Here is a 23,840-nt window from a genome sequence, read left to right on the forward strand (position 1 = left end):
CTTTATCTTTAAGGCCAGAGGAGGATAATAAAGTAGTAATATGAGAAAATGTGTAGTAGAATTCAAGGGAGTTAGACCACTGATATTCTTAGGAATTTTCCAAAAGCACAAAAATAACACCATTATATTCAAGAGGTGCAGTTCCTTGAACTCAGAGGTAGGAAGAGTGCAGAACTCAGTGGGGATGTCTTCTGGATTTAACTATAGCTCTTTGAGGATTCTAAATCCATCAAAATCTAGTATAGTTTTGTAGGGCATTTCTTGGAATGACATGTGAGAAAGTTCCCACTTACAAGTACAGAAGAAAATAAAATGAAAGAATCTTTAAAGAAATCGAGTATTTTTTATTGACTCTTGCTATAGATCTATTCAGAGATAAGTGAGGAAAACATTGCTACTTAATTTAATCAGCATTTTAAGGATATAGTGTTGACAAGATACTTGGAAATGTTGCAAAATACAAAATATTTTCATATTTTTGTTCCAGAAATGTAGACTGGGATTTTGCCAAGCCTATTCCTTATACAGTATGATAATGTTTCTTCCTTGCTTTGGTTTTTTTCCATCTTGTAGAGTAGGTGAAAAAAATTGACTAGCTTGGAAGGAAACACTTCCAATCAAGGAAATAGCTTATATAATATATGTAAAAAATAGAGAAATTTTTCTTGAACCAGATCAATCAAATTTAATGACGATTAGGCAAAAGAAATACAGCATCCAAAGAGGCAGAATCAATTGTTAGCAATAGGTTGGGAAATGAAGCCAACTGAGCAGAATTCTATAGGGCAAAGTTTTTATTTCAATGGGTTTCACATGGCATTTGTTTTTATATTTTTAGTTTTAACCTTCTGTTTTGAAAATAAGTTTTGTTGTACCCACTTCATATCAGGGAGACATTAAATTTAGAAAACATAATTTTGGTCATATTGACTTTCTTTCCTGTTCATGGATTTTTGTTAGCCACTGTGTAAATGCGGAGAAAACTTGATATATGTTAGATGTCTTAAAGTTGTATAGTTTCATTTGAAACTGATAGTTGACAGTATTTAAAAATAAAATGGGTTGGTAAATTTTTAAATTTGTGTTGTTTGATATACCTAGCCAGGTTGAGATTACTTCTGTGACTTTAATTAATTTTTTTTTTTTTTTTTTTTTTTTTTTTTTTATGATAGTCAGAGAGAGAGAGAGAGGCAGAGACACAGGCGGAGGGAGAAGCAGGCTCATTGCACCGGGAGCCTGATGTGGGATTCGATCCTGGGTCTCCAGGATTGCGCCCTGGGCCAAAGGCAGGCGCCAAACCGCTGCGCCACCCAGGGATCCCCTACTTCTGTGACTTTAGATATTTATAAAGTACTTTGAAATATAAGTAAAAGCTTTAATAAGCTTTCCTCTATGGCTTGAGTGTGAAATTTACATTTCTCATTGGCTAATGAACTGGAGTGAAATTAGGGAAACTTGGGATGTTCAATTTGAAAACCAGAAGAAAGGGCACCGCTTTGTTTTTCATAGGACTGATATGTTCTCTTGTGTTTGACTCTTTTTCCAGTGAAACCAGCAGCGTGTGTAGCAGCAGTGACACAGGACTCTTTACCAACGACGAAGGAAGGCAAGGTAATCTTGATCTCAGCTTTGGGAGGTTGGTTCAGTATTTCTGGGAAGATTCTAATGATTAGAGGAATGACCTACTGAGAAGATGGTGGTTGTCATGGCAATGGTTCTCAAACTTCAGAGCATATAAAAGTCACCTGTTAAAATTCCTGAGCTCCTAGAAATCAAATAGGTCTAGAGTTGGCCCCTGGAATCTGAATTTTTCACAAGTATCTGCAATGATTTTTATGCAGGTAGTTCAGACTTTAAGAATCATTGATTAGGGGAATATAGTGTCAAGGATGGGACTTTGGGAAGTTGCCAATTTTATTAGCACCAAAAAGTATCTTCTATATTATACTCTTTTATTGTATATTAAAACATTCTTCATTTTACATAAGAAAGTATTTTTATAACCTTATTTATAAATGAGCTTAATTGTTCTAGCTTAATATATTATAGAAAACATCTTCTTTCTAATTTTAAAACTCCTAAAGTTTATTTTATTTATTTATTTTTAATAAATTTATTTTTTATTGGACAGAATAACACCCAATGCTCATCCTGTCAAATGCCCACCTCAGTGCCTGCCACCCAGTCACCCCCACCTCCCGCCCTAAAACTCCTAAAGTTTAGTATAGGACACTGTGAATAAGGCTGGGATATCGTAATTACCAGTTCTTTATTTTTACAACCTAAATAGTAATCTGAAACTTTGTTTTGTCCTGTGGACTTGCTAGGACCACACTAATTTTGTACCAATAGTAGTTTCATATAGCTTCTTTGGACGTTAGTTCTATTAATCTAAATAAGGGATTTGTAAATGTCTTAAAGTCCCTTTTACCTCTGTGACCTAATAATTTTTCTTTAAGGGTTAAGTGATTGAAGGACAATGCACAATGGCTAAATGTCCAGATTGATCCAGATAGGCTTCCTAGTAACTGGAGGAATCCTGGAACTGTGAGACTCAGGATCCAAGTTCTGATTTTGGAGAGAGATCATGGGGGAGGGTATCTCACCCATGCCTCAGAGTTGTGGGTGTGGATGGAGTTGCTGAACTTCCTACTATGGTGGAGATTGTTGTGAGTACATTTTTGTCCCTTTCTTTTTTCTAATTTTTTAAGATTTTGTTTATTTATTCACGAGAGACACAGAGATAGAAGTGCAGAGACATAGGCAGAAGGAGAAGCAGGCTTCCTGTGAGAAGCCTGGATGTGCAATTTGATCCCAGGACCCCAAGTTCACGACCTGAGCCAAGGGCAGATGTTTAACCACTGAGCCACCCAGGAGCGCTTCTGTCCCTTTCTGATTCTGAGGGAGCTAGGTGTCACTAGAGGCTGTGTGTGTATACTCCCATGTATGTTGCAGCTAGGGTCTTGATTCTTTTGTCTCCTACCAGGGAAGTCTGATTGTCTTTCTGTAAATGAACTAGTGCATTCTATTTAGAATTACAAATGTTCCTTTTTCTTTGCTTATATACTGTTCTATGAAGTATTATAAAGTCTCTCTCTCTCTCTTTTTTTTAAAGATTTTATTTATTTATTTGAGAGAGAGACATAGCAAGAAAGAGCATGAACAGGGAGGATAGGGAGAAGCAAGCTCTTTGCTGTTCTGGGAGCCTGACTCGGGGCTCCATCCCAGGACCCCAGGATCATGACCTGAGCTGAAGGCAGATGCTTAATGCACTGAGCCAGCCACCCAGGGGTGCCCCTCATAATGTGTTTTAAAGATTATGATGTTTAATTATCCAAGATTAAGAAAGTGTGGACCTGTTACGACAGATCAAGTTTGGCCTTTGGGAAACCTTTCTACTGAAGGAATCCTTGGTTTATGATGGAAGATTTTAGAATATTCTATAGCCTCAGGTTTTCTCTCTGTGTCAACTTCACACATTTGATGATATTTAGATACTTGGAGTTCTCAGCACAAAGCTATGTTATTCCTTGCTTCCATGTTTCTGTTTCTGCCAGTGTCTTTGCCAGAGATTTCATCCTTACCTTTTCTTGAATGGTTGGTCATACACAATTTTCCTTTTGCTCCTCTAGCGCTTATTTATGGACTACATCAGGGGTTTTTTTGGGTTTGATCAATAGGAGGCATTAGCAGAGGAATGGAGAAAGGTGAATGAGATAGTGTATTAGTCAAGTTTGTATCATGATAATACTGTTAACAGCCCCAGAATTTCAGTGGTTTACCACATTTATTTCTTGTTATGGGGCTGGGGGTTGGCTATGGTTTAGCTGATCTAACCTGGGCTCAGCTGGTCTCCAGGCTTTAAGTTAGGTTTGTATCTACTCAGTGTATCTTATCCTGGGAACTCCATCAGAGGAGCAATGACTATATGTGGCTGGACTTGTCATGCTGGGAAACATGAATGCTAAATAACCAAACCAGAACATCCATACATATTTAAAGCTTATGCTTGAATTAGGTCTGCTAATGTTTTACTACCTAAAGCAAGTTATATGACAAGCCGGTATCAGTTGGTTGAAGAAGTATGCTCTATCTCAAGGAGAAAGCTCTGGAACTCTATGGTAAAAGGCAGAAGGCATGGATGTATTATCATAAGGAGGTAGTGAAGCATTGGAAACAGTAATGCAGTCTACCACATTGGATTGTAGCTTTCCCTGGCTCCCTTTTTATTTGGCAGCCTTCTATATTACCTAAGTTTTCTCTGATTTCTTTCTTTTTCTTTTTTTTTTTTAAGATTTTATTTATTTATTCATAAGAGACACAGAGGCAAAGACACAGGCAGAGGGAGAAGCAGGCTCCATTAGGGAGCCCAATGTGGGGCTTAATCCCGGGACTCCAAGATCACGCCCTGGGCCAAAGGCAGGTGCTAAACCGCTGAGCCACCCAGGGATCACCTTTCTCTGGTTTCTGATAACCATTCTTTCTCCTTGCTGCTTCAGGTTTAGGAAGGGTAAAGATTCCCTACCATGCAGCTCCAGGGTTCTTCATCATCCCTTATTGGTACCTCTTAATACTGTCTACACTTTTGTAAACAGTCACTTCATTAAAGTCTCAATTATCCATTAAATATGTTTGCACTTCCTGAGGATTCCAACTGATAACACACTCAGTGCAGGTATCATCTTCTAGAACCCTTACTTTTTCTTTCCCTGTACTTAGTGCTTTCTTATCACTTACCATATGACATTATTGTTTATAGGTATGTGTCTTTTCCATTAAAACCTTCCAAAGCAGTAATTTTTTTTATTTTTTTTATTTTTTGCAACTACAGTGGGTAACATGTTGCCTGGCATATATGTATATGCCTGACATATTATATATATATATATATATATATATATATACACACACACACACACACACACACACACACACAGTAAGATCTTAATAAATAGTTACTGGGAAACCCAGATAAGGGGGAAATTCTCCTTCTTCTCCCTCAAACAGAATTAGATGTAGAACCTCAGATTATAAAGCAGCTAAATCTATTTTGGTTAAAGCAGGAGGAGAGAAGTCTGGAGCCTAACCCAGCAGGCTCTTCCTTATTCCCTGGCAATAGTTTTTGGGGGAGCTGCTGCATCATGCATCTTAATGAACCCAGAGTTGGAGACTGTTGGTCTAGATGATTTCACAAGGTTTCCTCCAGTTCAGTGAGTCCATTTTTGTGTTCTCAAAAAGCTTGAGTGAATGCTTAAGAACCCCCCCCCCCAAAAAAAACCCCAAACAAACCCCATTACGGGATACCAGTTGTCTTCAGGAAATATGCTCTAGCTAACTATTTAATAAATGGCCTAAGGAATGCTTATGAATAAGAAAGGAATTAGTATAGTGACATGCAGAGAAGCTAATTGTTAATTTTAAAGCCTATCTTTAGTTCATCTAAAGAAACTAATCATTCTTAATTCTTTAGCCTATCATTTGTGTACCTGATTCGATGAGAGGCTGTCAGGATAGTGGTTCTCAAAATGTAGTCCTGGAGTAAGCTTAGCATCACTAGGGAACTTGTTAGAAATGCAAATTTTTGATCCTTCCTGGACCAGAATTGGAAACTTTGAGGGGGTAGGGGCCTGCAATCTGTGTTCTGACAACCCTTTCTGCTCCTTTTGATGTACATTGAAGTTTGAGAACCAGTGTTCTAGAGAAACAGCTGTTGGTGGTGTGGTTTTGTAAGGGAACACTTTGAGTAATTTTTTTATGGGCATTTCATTTTCCTTTTTAGAGATTTCCAAGGTGAGTGTAAAGTTATTATCTGGCCCATCCATGTTAGTAACTCATGAATCTGATGCTTCATGTGTTTAACTTGGCCTGAGCAGTTTTCCAGGGATCCAGCAAACCTTAGAGAATGAATGCATTGTGAACTCTTTAGATATTCTTGGGATAATTTCCTTCATTCTTGCTATTTTGAAAGGAGTATGGAGTGGCAGACCTAAACTTATCTGTCTTACTACTTTTTGTGGGCGGGAACGAGTTCTGTTGCAAACTGAGATGTTTCATCCTCGCCAGTAGAAAGAGGTTTGAACCAAGAGTGGCTATATGGGTCTAATTGTGACTTTGTTGGTGGTGAAGAGTCTCGCCTTGGGGAACTGGTGTTAACTTCATGACAAGCCGTGGGGAGTTATATTGCTTGTCTCTAGTTTCTTCCTGGTTGCTTGGATTGCTAGTGTCAAGGTAATTTTTTGTCCCATTAATGGGGTACCAAGGAAGAATTGAGGTATGGGTATACAGTTCTTATTCTCCTATTATGAGAAATGCAAGTATTACATCCGTCAGGAATACTAGTTTTGAGTTGAGAAACATTTGTGGGCTTTGAACTCCCAAGTCCATTTATACCATAGAATGGTACATAAGAGGCAGTTTATTTTTGTGTTAAGGCTTTGGAGTTAGTCAGGCTTTGGGTTCAGATCTTGGTTTCATCATTTACTGACTTGATTTGCCTTCTCTGGGCTTTAGTTGCCTCATTTATAAGTTGGAATTAGTGTAGGGTTTAGAAGAGATAGCATACTTACAGATTTTTAGCATGGACCCTCATAGGTGCTAAGGATTTAGTAAATGGTAACTTTATTAGTTTTTTACTCTCAAAAGAGGTCCAGTGTAAAACAGTATGTGAAATGAGTTGATACTCTAGTCTTCATCATAATATGAATCAAGAAGAAGGATCAAAACAATTTTTTTGTGTTTTGACTTTATTTGAAAAGTATAATCAAATCTATAGCCCTGAGAATCCATCCTCGCATTTGGCTTTCCATGGAGCATGTTAAAATTCCAACTTACGAGCTTTGTGTAGTGGCAGTATCGTAGCCAATGAGATTTATCCAGCTTTTGATATGATCTCTTTATTTTAGGGGATGATGAGCAGAGTGATTGGTTCTATGAGGGAGAGTGTGTCCCAGGATTCACTGTCCCTAATCTTCTGCCTAAGTGGGCTCCTGATCATTGCTCTGAAGTAGAAAGAATGGATTCTGGACTGGATAAACTTTCTGATTCCACATTCCTTTTACCTTCTCGACCAGCTCAAAGAGGTAAGTTCTGAGAAGACCAAAATGCTCCACACTTTTAATGGTTCTCTTTGGGGAGAATCATCCCATGGCAAGCATACTCATGCCTCTGAGCATGCATTAATTATCTGAATTTTGGAGCTAGTCCAGGGATTTTTCTAGAAGATTCAAGGGTGAGTCTCAAAGCTTGAGGTTCTCCATTCGTACCTAAATCAACCCATGGAGACTCTTGGGATATCTATTAGCAGGGCATTCCTTCAGCTTGCTATTGCCATTTGTGCCAGATTTAGGAAGCCTAGCAGCGTGTCACTGCTGCTTACCTGCTGTGAAACCGATGGGCTATGGAGTGCTCAGTGGGAACCTGAAGTATTGGATCTTGGAAGAGAACAGATTTCAGTAAGAACATTCACATACAAGGTATAATGACATTTTTTTTTAATTGGATGATTTTAAAATAATTTCCTTAAATAACTTTTATTTTATTCTATTATTATGGACTTAAACACAAATACTTCCTTTCCCTTTGCTCTTCCTTTACTTAGGATGTAGCAAGGTAGAGTGGAAAGCACCTAGGACAAGGGGAAGGAACTGTGGTGATAATATTCTCCAGTACTATCTTCTTAGCTCTGGGACTGTGACAGTCACTTTATTTCCTTGGGCCATCAGGGTCATCAGTTTAAATAATAGCGACTTTGAGCAAACTGTTGCAGAGGTTTCTTTTAGCTCTATAAATTTATGATTCTAGGGTGCCCAGTAATCAGTAATCAATCGGTTAGTCAGTTATCAAGTATTTATTGGGCATCTCTTGGTGATCAGAATTATGCCGAGAGCTGTTAACTCCTGTAGCATTTTGTTACAATGAATTTGGATGATTGAGAATCCTTTTCAAAACAGTTGGCTCTTGGTAAAGATTATTGCCTGGCAGGCACATGTTTGCTACGGTAATAACTTTCATGAAACGTTTCAGTGACCATTTCTGAAAGTTCTTTATGGACCTCTTAAAATGCACACAAGTATATGCCTATAATTCCATACCCAGAGACAGTGTCATTGATAACACTTTGGTGTGGATTCTTCCATTTGTGTTTTTTTAATGTGTAGAACACATACAGCAACTAGAAGAAATGGGCTTATACTCTACAGGGTATTTTTACTATTATTTTATGACTTACATGTTTTTGAGATAATAACTAACATTTAATTTGTAATTAGAAATTGTTGATGGTGCCTTATCTTTGTGTGGTGTTTTCAGTTTATAGAGTACCTTTCCTGTGCTACTTCATCGAGTCTTCAGATCAGCTATGTAAGATAGGACTGAGCAAGTGATTATCCCACCTTTGTAGGTGAGGATGCCTAGGTCAGAGGTAAAGACACACCTATGATCATACTGCAAAGGCATGATAATAATAAATCCTTGGCAAATAGACTAGTGATACTAGCTTAAGGGTCAGTCTAGTAAGATCCTGGGGAGGAAGGCCTTTGGTATACTAGAGGCATATCATCACTAAGGAGTCTTCTGCATTCTGTTTCTGAGGACTTTCTTTTTTTTTTAGGGTACCATGCCCGCTTGAATCGTCTGCCTGGAGCTGCAGCTCGATGCCTCAGAAAGGGCCGAAGAAGGCTTGCTGGGAAGGTAACTGCTCTCACTGTCTACTGGGCTCACTGGGAAGACAGTATTTTCCCTTTGGGATTTGTGTACCTTGATAATCAAAGGTGCTGCAGAACTCCCCTGGAGTAAATGAAGCCAACTGAAATATTTTGCAAGTTCATAAGAATGAACCTTATATAGGATATAAATGGATACACACATAAAAGATGAAGCTTAACTCATACAGAAGTTTCGACAAAGCAAACACTGTTATGACAGTTTGTCTATAAATCTACAGGCCTGATCTTGTCTCTTCTACTCTTTTGATTAATCTTTTATCATTATTGTAGAAGTTAAAATACTCTTGGCTTCTTTATAACTCCTCCTGAATTCATGAATGCTTCTTCTGTCCTAACTTTGATTCTAGAATTCGTTTTAAAAAAAAACTGGAAAGAAAACCTCAGATTTCACAGCTTCTCCTTGGCCATGAGGGAGGAATTTCTACCACTTATGCAGTTCTGCCTTTGCCCAGGGGCTCTGCTGGACACCCAGTTCATTTAATCCTTCCAACAACCTTGTAGAACAGTTGATGTTTCCACTTAGCAGATGAGGAAAACTTGGGTTCAAAGAAGCTAGGTAAATGGAAGTAGCAGAAGAGAGAATTGAACTCAGTTGTACTTTTATCTTTTCTAATTTAAATTTTAAAAATTATTTTTAGAAAAAGATTATTATTTATTTGAGAGAGAGTGAGCGAGAGCATGAGTGGGGGGAGGGGTAGAAGGAGAGGGATAAGCAGGCTCCCCACTGAGCAGGGAGCCCCAAGCAGGGCTCAGTCTTAGTACCCTGGGATCATGACCTGAGCTGAAGGCAGACATTTAACTGACTGACCCACCCAGGTACTCCTAAAAATTATTTTAATTAACTTTTTACTCTAGCTTTGAGATTGAGGGTAAGTTGAGCCTGGGGCTCATACCTAGTTAGAGAAAATGGTGGTGGGCAAAAGGCAAGGGAGTGAGAGGCATCTCAGAACATTAATTCGTTCACTGCATAAATATTTAGAATGCCTACCAAGTGTCAGGCTCTGTGCCAGGCTAGGTACAAGTGATCACAGCCACAGCCTGGCTACCCTCAGGGAGCTACTGTTCTGTAGTTGAAATAGAGAACTGTTTATTTCCAGGTGAACGGAGATATTTTTAATCTTTAAATTCAATTTCAAATCTCTTAATTAGAAAAACATTTGATTATTGGAAGAATGATATCGTCTTCTTTTGGCTCATTGATTTCTCAGACAAGAAAATGCTCCTTTTGCTGTTCTGGGAGCTTATTTTTAGTTAATAGGACAGCTAATAGGGTAGGAGTACATGAAGTGGAGGGAGGCAGGAGGTTGGGAGTAGGAAGCAGAGAGATGGTTTTATTTTTTCTGTGTATTAGTTAGGCTTGAAAGATAATGTTTTACCTACTATCTACCTTACTTTGTTTCAGCTCCTATAAAATAAGAGCCTTCCATTTCCAGAGAAGTAAATCAGTTCATCTTGAAGGCTTCCTTTAGCTTGCCTGAAAGGAAACTCTAGGGCCTATTGGATGTGCCTCTAAGAATTTCAAATGAATAGGATAATATTTACTTGTTTAATTCATCTTCATCACCTTAAAGGGATATTTGTCATTTCTAGCAGAGGTCAATGTTCTGCCCCCCTACTTCCCCCTCCCCCACATCTCTGCTCTTTTTCTAAATTGTAATCATAAATAATGAGTTTCATTCACAGCTCTCTGCCAGCGAGCTGCTAATTACGCAAAGTACTGCTTGTAATTTACACAGTAATAAACTGTAAATTTAAACATTACGGCACTTTAAGTTAATAATTTTTCTGCAGTAACAAATAGCTCATTTTTCACTCATCCTTTCCCTTGGCCCCACTACTATGGCTATGTCTGTGACCAGGAGGTATGTGTGTAAGGGATGAAGAATGTGAAGAATACAGTATGTGAAGCCTTTTCATTTAGCTCCACTCCCACCCAGAATCTGACCTCGCATCAATTTTTCTAGAGTCAGTTCTGCTGAAATGTGTAGCCCTAATATTTTAGGCTAATCCGCACACATAAATGAATACCGATCATAATGTTTGCCCAGTAACAAATGTAACAGGCTTGACATTCACGCCCATGACTTATCCTCTCTCATCTTATCACTTAACTCATATGTGTATAACTCTTATTCATGTACTATCAGCGCACTTCCCCAGGTACAGTCATAGGCATTCATTGTAAATGTACTCAAGTTAAATGAAGGGTGAGCGCCTTGTGCCAGTTTTTAATTTTTTTGGAGGTGATTAGTTTCCGATTTGCTTGTGGTGTTATGGGTAAGATTTCATATTATAGTCTTAAGAACCCTAAATTTAAGGACCAATTTGTACAAACATCTGTTTTACTCTAAGAGATGATGCTTAACAGACAAGATAGGGTAACAGTTTTTTTTAAGTTACAAAATTCCTTTAAGATGTGTACATTTAGTTAGCAGATTTTAGGTGTTACCAGTGAGGACTGGGTAAATTAAATTTCCCATCATGATGGTTTTTGGAGCTGTAATCATATGATCTGAGGGAGTTTGGTGTGCAGCCTGTTAAAAATCAGCTGTTGTTGGATTTTTAAAAGTTGTTTTTTCTACTATATACTTTAATAACTCACTGTATTAAAATGCTATATAATATAGTAAACAAGGTTTGTAATGACTTTTTTTGGAACACTGGAGAAAACTCTAGAATAACCTTTTAAAATAGATTCCCGTAAAAAGAAATAAACTTGCTGTTGGGTTTTAAGATTGACATTTGACATGTGCCTTTGAGGTTGGTTGCTGGCACAGTTTTGGGAAAGTGTGAACTTGATGACAGATCATACTTTGTTTCTGTGGTTAGATGACACTCTTGTCTTCTTGCCTTTGCAGGAGACCAGCCTAAGTACTGAGAGGATAGGCCACATCATTAGTGACCCTCGGCAGAAGGAGTAAGTGCTTATATATTTATGCATTATCCTAGCCCATTCCTTAGAGTAGGAAGCATAGGGAAGTTTTATGAAGGAACGTAGAAATCTGACTTTAGAGCTAATTGAGAAAATCTTAAAGATTTGTACTTCACAACAGTTAACATGGCTAACACCCTAAACTCAGAGATTTTTTTTCCTTTCTAGACTAGTTTTTATTTCTTTGCTGTTTATATGTACAGGTGATTGCATTTTAAAAGTAGCCTCCAATTAGGATGTTACTACTTATGTATTTATATTGAGGTAAATTTGGCATATAACATTACATAAGTTTCAGTTGTACAACATTGTAATTTTCAGTATTTTTATCCACCTCAAAGTGATCATCACCATAGATATAAGTACCATCCATCAGCTTGAAACGGAGCCCTTTCAACCACCCCTCAACCCCCTTCCACTCTGATAACTACCAATCCATTCTCTATGTGTTTTGTTTTGTTTTATTCTTTCATTTGTTTTTAGATCCCACATATAAATGATATCATACAGTATTTGTCTTCTCTCTCTGATTTATTCATTTAACCTAAACCCTCAGGGTTCATCCATGTTGTCACAAATGGCAAGATTTCCTTCCTTTTTTTATGACTGAGTAGTATTCCATTGTGTGTATGTATATTTATGTATACACTACATGTTTTTTATCCACTGGTGGACACTTTGTTGTTTCCATATCTTGGCCATTGTAAATAATGCTTCAGTGAACATAGAGGTGTATATATTTTTTCCAGTTAGTGTCTCCATATTTCTTGGATAAATATTCAGACATGGAATAGCTGGATCACATGGTAGATCTATTTCTAATTTTTTGAGGAATCTCCATACTGTTTTCCAGAGTGGCTGCACCAATTTACATTCCCACCGATATACAAAGATTCCCTTTTCTTCCCATCCTCACCAACGCTTGTTATTGTTTTGTTGGAAATAGCCATTCTAACAAGCGTGAAGTGATATCTCATTGATATTGAGCATCTTTCAATAGTGCCTATAGTGGCTGTAGGCCTGTATGTCTTTGGGGAGATGTTCTTCACAACCTCTGCCCGCCCATCTTTTAATTTTTTTGGGGGGGGGGTTTGTTGTTGAGTTATATGAATTCTTTATATATTTGGGATGTTAATCCTTTATCTGATATGCAATATCTTCTCCCATTCAGGAGGTTTCCATTTTGTTTTATTGAGGATTTCCTTTGCTCATAGAAGCTTTTTAGTCTGATGTCCCATTTATTTATTTATTTTTGTTTCCCTTGCTTTTGGAGTCATAAAAAAAAATCAAAAGAGACCCATGTCAAGGAGCTTACTACCTATGTGTTCTTCTAGGAATGTTATACTTTCAAATTCTATATTGAAGTCCTTAATCATTTATTTTGAATTAATTTTTGTGTGTGGTGAAAGATAGTGATCTAGTTTTCTTCTTTTGTATGTGGCTGTCCAGTTTTCCCAAAATTGTTTACTGAAGAGACTGTCTTTTCCCTGTAGTATATTCTTGCCTCCTGTGTTGTAAATTAATAGACTATATATGCATGGATTTATTTCTAGGCTGTCTATTCTGTTCCACTAATCTTCCATTATCTGTTTTTATGTCCATACCATAGTATTTTGGTTACTATACCTTTGAAGTATAATTGGAAACTAGGGAGCATGATACCTCAGCTTTGTTCTTCTTTCTTAAGATTGCTGTGGGTATTGGGGTCTTTTGTAGTTCATACAAATTTTTAGAATTATTTGTTCTAGTTCTGTGAGGTATGCTATTGGGATTTGAATCTGTAGGTTGCTTTGGACAGTTTAACAATGTTAATTCTTGTATGGACAGTTTAACAATGTTAGTTCTTCCAGGCTATGAGCATGGAATATCTTTCCATATATCTGTGTCTTGAGTTTCTTTCATCCCTATCTTGTAGTTTTTAGTATCCAGTTCCTTCACCTCCTCAGTTAGATTTATTCCTGGGTATTTTATTCTTTCTGATGTCATTGTAAATGGGACTGTTTTCTCATTTCTCTGATAGTTAATTATTAGTGTTGAGAAATACAGGTTTCTGTACGTTGATTTTTATCCTGCAGCTTTCCTGATTTCATTTATCAGTTCTAACACTGTTTTGATGGAGTCCTTAGAGTTTTCTATGTATGGTATCATGTCATCTGCAAACTGATAATTTTACATCTTTCTTTACAGAATATTCTGTTTTAAGCTCATTTTTCTGTCTCTTAAATTTTTTTTTGTTGTTGTTCAAAAAGGGTGATTGCCTCTACATTCTCCTATAGGCTTTTCCCATTTTTAGACCTCTATCTAGAGAAATATCTTTTTGTCTTCACTACTGTGGTACATGCAACTGGAAAGCCTGTGTGCAGTGATAGGAAAATTATTCTGCACTTTATTGTGACAGCTTTGTCCCCTAACATGATTGGCTGTTGGATGTCTCCTGTATGCTTCATGGTCCATACTCATTAGCCTGGTCAAATTCGTCATTTACAAAATAGGCAAGATGTGAATATGGTTTGTGTTCTCGTTGAATTTGGGAATCTGTTGTCACCACGCAGCTGAGAGTATGTTGGTGTTACACTGTAATCTTGGTCTGTTTTTAGAGTCCAGTGTTTTATATTTCATTACAAAGCTTTTTCCTTTGAAGAATTATTTTTCACACAAAAAAGTTTGTACGCACTTACCATCCCTTTCCATTTCTCCTCCAGTTCTTCCTTTTCCCCAGTTCTTTCTTGGTCTTCACTTGGTTACCCCAGCATCTTGTTTTCTTCTCCTCCTCTATAATTGCCAACCGCTGCTTTTATTTTCTTTCCTGTTCTCTCCCTGTCTTTAGTTTCTGGTTACCGTCAGCTGGGAAAAGAGAACGAAATCAGGTAAGATCGCTTTTCTTTGTCATCTTTATTTTATCATTTGATTTCCTTTTCTTTAGAAAGAATAAAGCATTGGCTTCTGATTTTCCTCACATTTCTGCTTGTGCACATGAGGTAAGGCTCCTGTTCCCTCTGTTATTCTGATTTTTTTTTTTAAGAGGACTGTTGTCTAAGATTATCTGATATTCACTGATAAGAACTGTAGCTGATTCCCCTTTTTAGCTTCCACTGTGTTTTTCGATTTATTACTTGTCATGTATATCTCATAGGGATCCGTTTTTTTATTTTAGTTTTGAACTTTGCAGTAAGAAATCAGAATAAACCTTGTTTGCTTGTGGTTCAGTTCAGCACCAGCATCCTGCGCTGAGAAGTACAGTGGTGAAGCCTGCACCCAGGGAGCAGAAAAAGGGTGGGCTGTTGGGAGTGGACTTATTATTAGTCTCTTAGTCCCTTCCCTCGGGACTCCCTAGCAGAGGGCCCCTGGCAAATCTGGGCCTTTGTAGGGGTCATAATTTAAAAATTACTGACAGCAGCTATCAATATGTTCCTTTAATGTTTGAAGCTTTTGATTTTTGTGGGAATAGAGGTTGCCTTATGTCGATTAGGTATAAAATAAATGAAGACTGGTAGGTAAAAATCTCAGGCTTCCTGTTGCTCAGAGTTTTTGTTTGGTGTTTTGACTACTCAGGACTTATTAAATTGATGTACAGTTTAGACTTGGAACTTTCCTCCTGAAGTTACTATTTCAAAATGAATTAGAGCAGTGATAAACCTAACTGGTGTGTATTTAAGAGATAATTGTAGATGGTGTTGGACATATGATTATTACATTAAGTTATAATTTGTTTTAAAAAATATAATCATTATATCAATCTTGTTCCATGGAAATACAGTGAGGACAAGGCTGAGTAAAAGTAATTGGTATGAAGAAAAATAATATGTAAATACAGTGCAGGTGGTGAGCAGATAAAGAAAAAGTCATGAAGGTGGTATGTGAGAGACTGCAGCTTGGGAAACATGAAGCCAGGGTACCAATTGTGTTTGCATCAGAGAATGTAAAGGCAGAAGAGGATCTGTGATGATCACTTAGTCCAGATCTGTTATTTACAAATAAGATTTAAATGATTTGCCTAAAGTCATACTTCTTTGTAAGTTCTTTTGAAATTATCATTCAGAGTTCTTCTGGTCTTAAGATACATTTTGTTCTAATATTTGGGGAGAGGATTATTTATTCTGGGAGAAGTCCAAAGAAAGCTAGACAACAGAAGGTAAGGTATTTTTATATATTGTATCCAGGTTTGATCCTCACAACCACCTTTTAAGATAAGTCTTACAGAAGAGAAGTTGGAATTATAAACTAAAAACAGTATTTAACTTAGCCCCCACAGTAGTCCTGTAAAATAGGTCAGATAAGCAGTGCTTCCATTATACAGATGAGGACAGTAAAGCTCAAAGAAATTATGTAGTTTTTAATGTATGGCAACTCAGGGATAGACTGGAATTATATGTTAAGTATTTTATTTTTTAAAGATTTATTTATTTATTCATGAGAGACACAGAGGCAGAGACATAGGCAGAGGGAGAAGGAGGCTTCTCTCAGGGAGTCTGAGGTGGGACTCAATCCTGGGACCCAGAATCATGACCTGAGCTGAAGGCAGACGCTTAAATGCTGAGCCAACCACACATCCCTAAATGTTAGGTATTTTAATTCTGCTGCTGGCATGTGTTAACCAGTTATTTACTGGAAACATTGATCAGGATAAGAAAATTAAAAGATAATTTCATACTAGTTTTCTTAGGAACAATGGCTAATAATAGCCTAAGTTCTTGTTATGTCAAATAGAAAGTACTATCTTTTTTTTTTTTAAGATTTTATTTATTTGTGAGAGACACAGAGAGAGGCAGACATAGGCAGAGGGAGAAGCAGGCTCCATGCAGGGAGCCTGATGTGGGACTCGATCCTGGTACTCCAGGATCATGCCCTGAGCCGAAGGCAGATGTGCTCAACTGCTGAGCCACCCAGGCGTCCCTAAAAAGTACTATCTCCTGCCATGCCATTTAAGTAATTGTCATGTTCTAAAAGTTTTTGAAAAATTGTTACTTCCCAAGGAATAGCCTTTTTTTTTGAGGTGTGTGGGATCAGTATACTATATTCATGGTTGCAACTTTAGTGAATGATGTCTACTGTATGGTAAAAGGGTTGTGAATGGTCAAGAGGCAAAAAGTAATCGAACAGCAGGTCACTCTTTAGGATAGGGTGTTTTGTGGGTTTGTTTTTTTTTTCATATAAGCTTTTCTAAAATAATCTCATTTATTCCTGCAGTTTAATCCTCTGTCTCCCCTTTATTCCTTGGACGTTCTCACTGATGCTTCTCACCGAAGATGTTCACCAGCACACTGCTCTGCCAGGTAATTGTCTTCTAGGGATGGTTTTCTTTCAGATAATACCATTTCCTTTTTTATAACACTTTTCAAATTATAAAGTGTATTTCTGTATAGTATCCAATTTGATCTTTATAATAACTTTTAGAGGCCAGTAGATGTTTTACGGATACAGAAACTGAGGCAGAATGTTGAAGTAACTTTCCTATGATCACATGGCTAGTATGTGGTTTAAGTCTCAACTATGACCTAAGTCTTCTAACTTGTATTAGAGCATAGATTCTTTTTCGTTTTGTTTTTTAAGTAGCTCCTTGCTGGGTGTGAAACCCAGTGCGGAGCTTGAATTTACAACCCTGAGATTAAGACCTGAGCTGAAATCAAGAGTCAGACACCTAACCACCTGAGCCACCCAAGCATCCCTAAGTCTTCTGACTTATATTTTCTATTCTTCTTGCTAAATGGTTCTTGCCATGACCTGCAAAACTCTGTGTAATTTACCTTCTGCCTGCATCTCCAGCTTCCTTTCTTATACTTCTTTCTCCTCACTAGGGGAGAGGTCCATCTGTGCCAGGGAGCTCAGCTCCATTTTGTTCATCAAAAATAGCAACCCTTTCCTGCCTCTGAATCTTCACACTTATTCCCTTTGTCTGGACTCCTGTATTAAGCCTCTTCTCATGGTTGGCTACATCTCATCTCAACTCAGGGAGGACCTCTCAGACCATCTTATCTAAAGGAGCCACCTCCACTGCTCTCTGCTCATCGATTTCTTTCCACTAAAGCTTTATCACAGTCTACAATGAATTTGCTCATTGGGCATCCCCCTCCAACTTTTTTCTCCTGTCTCTCTCACTAGTGTAAAAGCTTCGAAGTATAGGACTTTGTTTTATCTTGTTTCCTGATAATATCCCTAGCATTTAACACAGTGTCTGGCACTTACTAGACATTCGGTATATATTTGTCAGAATGAATCCTTTGCCAGTGTGGCAGAATGAATCCTGTGTCCTTCAATATAAATTATCTGGAGTTAGATGACATGGGAAGTAAACGTGGTTTTAATGGTAGCATCTCCTAGCAGGGTTATTGTGCACAAAAGAGGAGCTAATAGGCTGAACCATAGAACTTTTATTATTTCTAGTAGCACAGAGGATTTTTTTCCAAGATTCTGATATGGATTTTTCTTTTTTTCTTCTTAATTCATTCTTACATGGATATGTTCATAGATTGGTGTGCAGGCACAAGGAATTATCTTTTCACAGATCCAATGAGAACTTCCACTATAATAAATTCATACTACTACTACTGCCAACTGCCAGCCCTTCTATAGAAGAAGTACTATATCAAAGAAGAAAGTCTTTTGAAAGAGAGACCCTCACAAATGTTGTTACTAAGAACATGGAAAATTTTGTGAGATGATCATAAACTACTTCTGTAAGGCCTTGTCGTTAGTAGCGTGCTGCTTGTTCATTATTCACTCAATCCGCACTTATTGACTCCATACCATGTGCCAGGCTGTTTGTTTAGCTACTACCCGTAGGAGTTTCTTTTGAGAAAGTCAGGCATGGAAATCAGCAGTTACAGCGTGGAGTGACAAGTTTGTAAAAATGTGCACCAAAATGATACGAAGCACAAAAGACAGGCTTCTAAGTCAGAGGCTCAGGGAGGTTTTCTTAGAGGAGGTGATCCTCAACTTGTTTTGAAAGACCCAAGATTTCATTGCATAGAAAAGCAGTCCTCCAGCTTTTTTGTCTTAATACCACATGAAATAATGGCTGTGTATACTCTTTGGGAAGATTATATGAATAGCATCATATCCTGTCAGATGCAGAAAGTGGATTCTTTGCCCTCCACCATTTACCTCTGTTACCTAGAGTTGTGCCATGCTGTGCCGAGATCAGTATCCGCACTTTTATCAGGTTTCCTTTTGCTTTTAAAGCCTCATCCTGGCTGCAGTGGGTGTCAGCTTTTTGTTTCTTTATGTATCTTATTATCCACATCATTGTCTTCATTCTCCTGCTGACAGTGCTGTGGCCAGACTTGGAAATATAAGGAAGTCTAGGCTCTGTTTCTGGTACAGTCAGCTCTAGGGAAATATTGCTTATTGCTTTAGACCATTGCTGCAAACAAGGTGAGGGAATGTAGACAATTCTAGCTCATCCTTGTCCTTCTAGATGTCATTCCCAGGGCAATGGATACACAGAGGGTTGCATTCTTTGGGGTAGGGGAAGACATTTTTTAAACTTACATATATTATCTGATCCTTAAAAAATGTGGTTTCTTGTTTTGTTTTAAATTGTACATAGAGAAATCCAGTAGCATATATATATATATATATATATATATATATATATATATATATATTAATGTTTGTTACATACATAAAGGGTTTTTGTGGAAATGTTTTACTCATGAGGGAGCACAGTCAGTAGTTTGGCAGCTATGGCTCTGTGGGAAATGGTCAGCAGAAGTGACTGCTAAGCAATTTTTAGAAACCCTGGGTGATGAGACCCTGAGCCCCCAGGGCATCCTCTCACTCCTTTGAAGGGGTAGGGGGTTGGTCAGGCCCTGCCCAGCAAGAAGTCAGTTGAGAAGGAGCCATCTAGCTCTGGTGTGGCTGAAGGACTAGATGGACTTCAGAGCTGGATGGTTGGCTTTGCACAGAGTGGACACCATTTAACAAAGCCTGGCATCTAGCAAGGAATGTTAAAGAGTTGTGGTGGCAGGGAAGAGGCAGGTGAATGACTGTATTAAAAACTGTTTCGAATGGAAATTTTATCTTTTTCTTGTTCCATTTTATTTGTAGTAGGAAAAGATTTCTTTCAAAGCGTCTGGGCAGCCTTGGGAATTTCACACCTATCATTAGAACGATGTGTGTGTGTGTGTGTGTGTGTGTGTGTGTGTGGTGACTATGTTATCATTAGTGGTATAATTTTATTTTGCGAAGAGAGAAGTGTTTCCTGTTTTATCACAGCTTTCCCCGAGGAGGGCTGGTGTATTAATTTGCTGTATTGCCTCCTGGCTGTTCCCAGGCTGTTTTTCCTCTTCATCATGGAATTTTTAATGGCCCTGGTGCCTCTTGGGAAGCATGTGAGGAAGAGTTCCTCAGGGAGTGCTTCCCTTTTTTCACATGCCTATAATTACTCTCCTTTAAGAGCACAAAGAGTTTGATAATCATGCCTGAACTGTGAAGGTTTCCTCTTGTCGGGTTACTGAGCTGAGGCTGCTTCTTGCCTGGACATTGCCTGTTCCCCTCACCCAAACACTCAACTGCAAGAGGCTGAGGACCCCTCAACCACCCTCTCACTACTGGAGCCATTCAGCTCTGGTTCTCAGGGTGAGGCCTGGGGGCCACTGGGAGGCCATGGGTAACCTCACGTACTATTTTGATTAGTATTTCATTGCTAAAAACAAGGAAATGATGGGACTGTGATTTTAAGAGAACACTGTATTGATGTATTATTTTAATACAGCCCAGATGGCAGGTGCAATGGATCAGTAAGGGAGTCTTTGTGGTCTTTGTACCACCTGATAGATTTATGGGCTATGAGGTTTTCAGAAATACCACTCTAGAAATAACTTAAATTTGGTGTTTTTCAACTCTCACTGCACTTTTGAATCCACTGAAAAGCTTTAAAAAATATAGCCATGCTGAACCCCACTCCAGAGATTCTGATTTAACTGATTTGGGATGAGGCCTGAGCATTGGCATTATTTTAAAGTTGCCAGGTTACTCTAATACATAGTTGGGGTTATGAACTGTTACCTTAAATGCATATGATTTCATGACTCTGCTTTGTAATTTTCTTAGTAGGAAATCTCATTTCATACTCAGCATGAGCTCTTTGATTTGGTATTGCGTGGTGATTCCTTATGGAAGGTGGAATGCTGGACTAATCTTCACTTTGGAAGACTTCTGAGGTGAAGAAGAGAATGTCAGGATCTAGCACAGTGCCCAGCACATAGTGATTCACTTGCTGGGTAGGTGTTTGGGTAGTTGGCAGGGTACATGGATGAACTTCATAAACCAGCTGTTTTGGTTTGCTTGTTTTGGTTGCTGGTATTGGGATGTTGTATTAAAGTAGTGATACTTGTTATCCGTGTTAGGAATTGCTGCTGCTCAAACAGCAGATGGTGTGATTGGTGTTCTGGTAGAGGCAGTGGTATTGCTGTCAAGGACACAGTTCTAGAATGGTAATAAGGAGCTAGTGCTGGAGGCAGCTTTTCCTAAAATGAGAGATTTATTGATTGTGAAGGATAGCTTTTCTTACCATGATTGCTGTAGAAAACCATAACTAGAACTTATCAAATGTTACATCTCTGTATGATGCACAAGTCACCAGTTGTGGTTTTTGAGTGTCTTGTGGCAATTTTGAGTTTTCTCCAACTTTCCTGATCTTTCCTCTATCATGGGTGGTGATTTGGTAATGTGTCACCGCTTCCATTTATCCCTTCTTTAAGTTTTTAATTTCATGTTAGTGGGTATTTTTTTTTTTTTTTTGTCATGTTAGTGGGTATTAGTGTGAGGCAGTCAGGACTTATCCAGGATAAGAATATTGGTTTTATCTGGGCAAATGACTTAACCTCCTGTACCTCAATTTTCTTATCTCAAAAATGGAAATATTCATTTTTATTGGGCTAGTGGGGATCAAAACAAAATATTTGACCATTTAGCATACTGGTAGCTAATATGATCATTTTTGTTACATTGCCACTACTCCTACCATGTCCTTAGGATAATTACAGCTTTATAAACTTCAGGTTGGCTTCCAGAGTCATTTGCTAATGAGATGTACAGATTCTTGAGGTGCATAAATAGCCTCAGATGGACTATAAGAGGAGGCATTTGGACAGTGTTTGAGTAAAAAAGAGAAACCTTCCTCCCATTAGAGAGTTGAAATGTGATAGCCTGTGCTCATTGTAATTCATTTTATCTGTTCACAAACGTTATGATCTGCATATCAGAGTTGTGTGCCCAGCTGGCTGTGCCACTTGACAAGGAGTTTCAAAGAGCAAGAAGAAGACTCAATTCACGCTATTAATTTTGACCTTTGGTGCCATAGTAAACAGCCTCAGGTTTTACCTCAGGGCTAAGGGGAAAGAACCTTTTATTAGTCCCATATCTGCTGGGGATGCTGTGATGCACAGCAGCCCTTGCCCACCTCTTCAGTGCCTTAGCCTTGGCCATGTGTGAGGAAATGTTTCTGCTGTGATATTGTCCACAAAGCTGCCCTGTCCTACTGGAACTTCCTGTCATAGAGTGTACAGCTCTTGAATCTTTTGTCCTTCACCGGATGGTCTTGTTGACAGCAGCTCTCAGCTGGCTGGCATCTTACTGCCTGAGCGGGGTGATGAAAGCATTTTCCCTCTCCGGCCACTGTAATGGACCCAACTTTCCGATCGGTGCAGAACTTTTCTGCTCCTGTGGGGTGGCATGTGACCACTCTGAGATATATGCCAACCTTGGCCCAGCCAAGGGAAGGAGCATGCAGAGACTTTTCAGGTGCTAGTGAGCTGTTTGGCCCTGACTGCTGCAGGTTAGGTTTGTGGATTAGGTTTGAGTGAAAACACTATTAGAATTGGTGGGATCTCTTCCTGTTAGATAAGCCTCCTCTGTGTCCTCTAATTGTGGTTTTCTGTCACTAGCTGCTGCTAATGTCAGGCCCAGACCCTACTGTGTGCAAATCTCAGAAAATAGCTCCCTTACTGGGTGTTTCATAAATGTCAGTTAACCCCAAAGATAAAATCACATGTGAGGAAGGGGCCTCTCTACTTCCCTAAATTTAATCCTCCTTTCCTTCATTTTACCTTAGCATTTTGTTCTTTGATTACAGATCAATGTCTTGTATCTGTTCTTTACACATCGACCTTCCTCACTGTGTCGCTCTGGGGGGACGGGCCCTCTGCTCGGTCATCTTGTGTATACCCTCTCCACATCCAGCAGAGTGCTTTACATAGGGTAGGCCTCCATAAATTTGTGTTAACAATAATTGAGGGGAGTAGATTAGTAATTAAGGAGAATAATTGGAATATATGATATATATGACCTTTGGTCCTTAGAAATATCAATAACTTTTTCTCCCGATATTACTTGTTTGTATGTGCCTAAGAAAAAAATACAGCAAATAAATACCTTTTCACAATAAATTTTATTTTTATTTTCCATGTTAAAAAAGTGAACTTTTCAATGGATTTTAAAATTGAGTGAATTTTTGAAGGTGAACTATTCCTTAAATTGGCTTGCCATTGACAGATAAAGACTGTTTTCGCTCCTTAGGAGCGACTCTAAACATCTTTGTTCTGAATCTAAAGCAGCCACTTCAGTTATTTTTTGCCAACATTGGTTCTATTAAACATGCATGTATTTCTCAAAGTAATTTTTTTTCCCCCTAAAAGTACATTCCTGCCCCAGGGACATAGTGATCTGCCCAGTTTCCTAAGTAACACTGCAGTTTTAACAACTCACCTGATCTTTCAGTTACCTGCACTGAAAAGTGAAATAGAAATGTTGTGTTTATGTGTGGATACACAGAATACTCTTTCAATTAATTGCTAATCTTCAGCATTCACCTTCACATTTATGAAATGAATTTAGTTACTTTTCCTGAAGTCAGATTTTTTTTTTTTGAAGTCAGATTTTTAAAGACTGTATCTGTTGCTTTTAATGCTCATTCCCGACCCCTCACCCCCACCCCTCATTAGTCCTTTTTGGCCAGTGCTGCTGGATGTGGTATTTTTAGGGGAAATACTTATGCCTGTGAAAGGAGGAGTGCCCCCAAGAACTCCCGAGGCCCAGATTAGATGAAACAGAACCAGGGTAGCCTGTCTTTTCTCTAGGGTAATTGCTTGTATACTAGGGAACAGCATTTTTACTTAAATTAATTTTCATTTAATCATTCTGTTATTCTTTAGTTTAAATTTTTAGATCTTTTATTAACTGGTTGG

The 23,840-nt window shown here is 38.3% G+C and overlaps 1 protein-coding gene across 5 annotated transcripts in view; it reads left to right on the plus strand.

The window, feature by feature from the left end:
- The window catches only part of GPATCH2L (G-patch domain containing 2 like), a 56,013-nt gene that overhangs the window by 15,819 nt on the left and 16,354 nt on the right, over positions 1 to 23,840 (plus strand). For 2 of the 5 annotated variants that reach the window (XM_025996407.2, XM_072762080.1), the window contains 6 exons: positions 1,547 to 1,611; positions 6,903 to 7,079; positions 8,609 to 8,688; positions 11,582 to 11,640; positions 14,579 to 14,633; positions 16,843 to 16,928. In XM_025996407.2, the coding sequence (XP_025852192.1) occupies positions 1,547 to 1,611; positions 6,903 to 7,079; positions 8,609 to 8,688; positions 11,582 to 11,640; positions 14,579 to 14,633; positions 16,843 to 16,928 (522 nt within the window). Of the gene's footprint in view, positions 1 to 1,546; positions 1,612 to 6,902; positions 7,080 to 8,608; positions 8,689 to 11,581; positions 11,641 to 14,482; positions 14,634 to 16,842; positions 16,929 to 23,840 lie in introns of all 5 variants that reach the window. The other 3 variants (XM_025996409.2, XM_072762081.1, XM_072762079.1) reach the window with 2 other exon arrangements.

This window comes from Vulpes vulpes, chromosome 6 (genome assembly GCF_048418805.1).
Source record: "Vulpes vulpes isolate BD-2025 chromosome 6, VulVul3, whole genome shotgun sequence".
NCBI lineage: Eukaryota > Metazoa > Chordata > Mammalia > Carnivora > Canidae > Vulpes > Vulpes vulpes.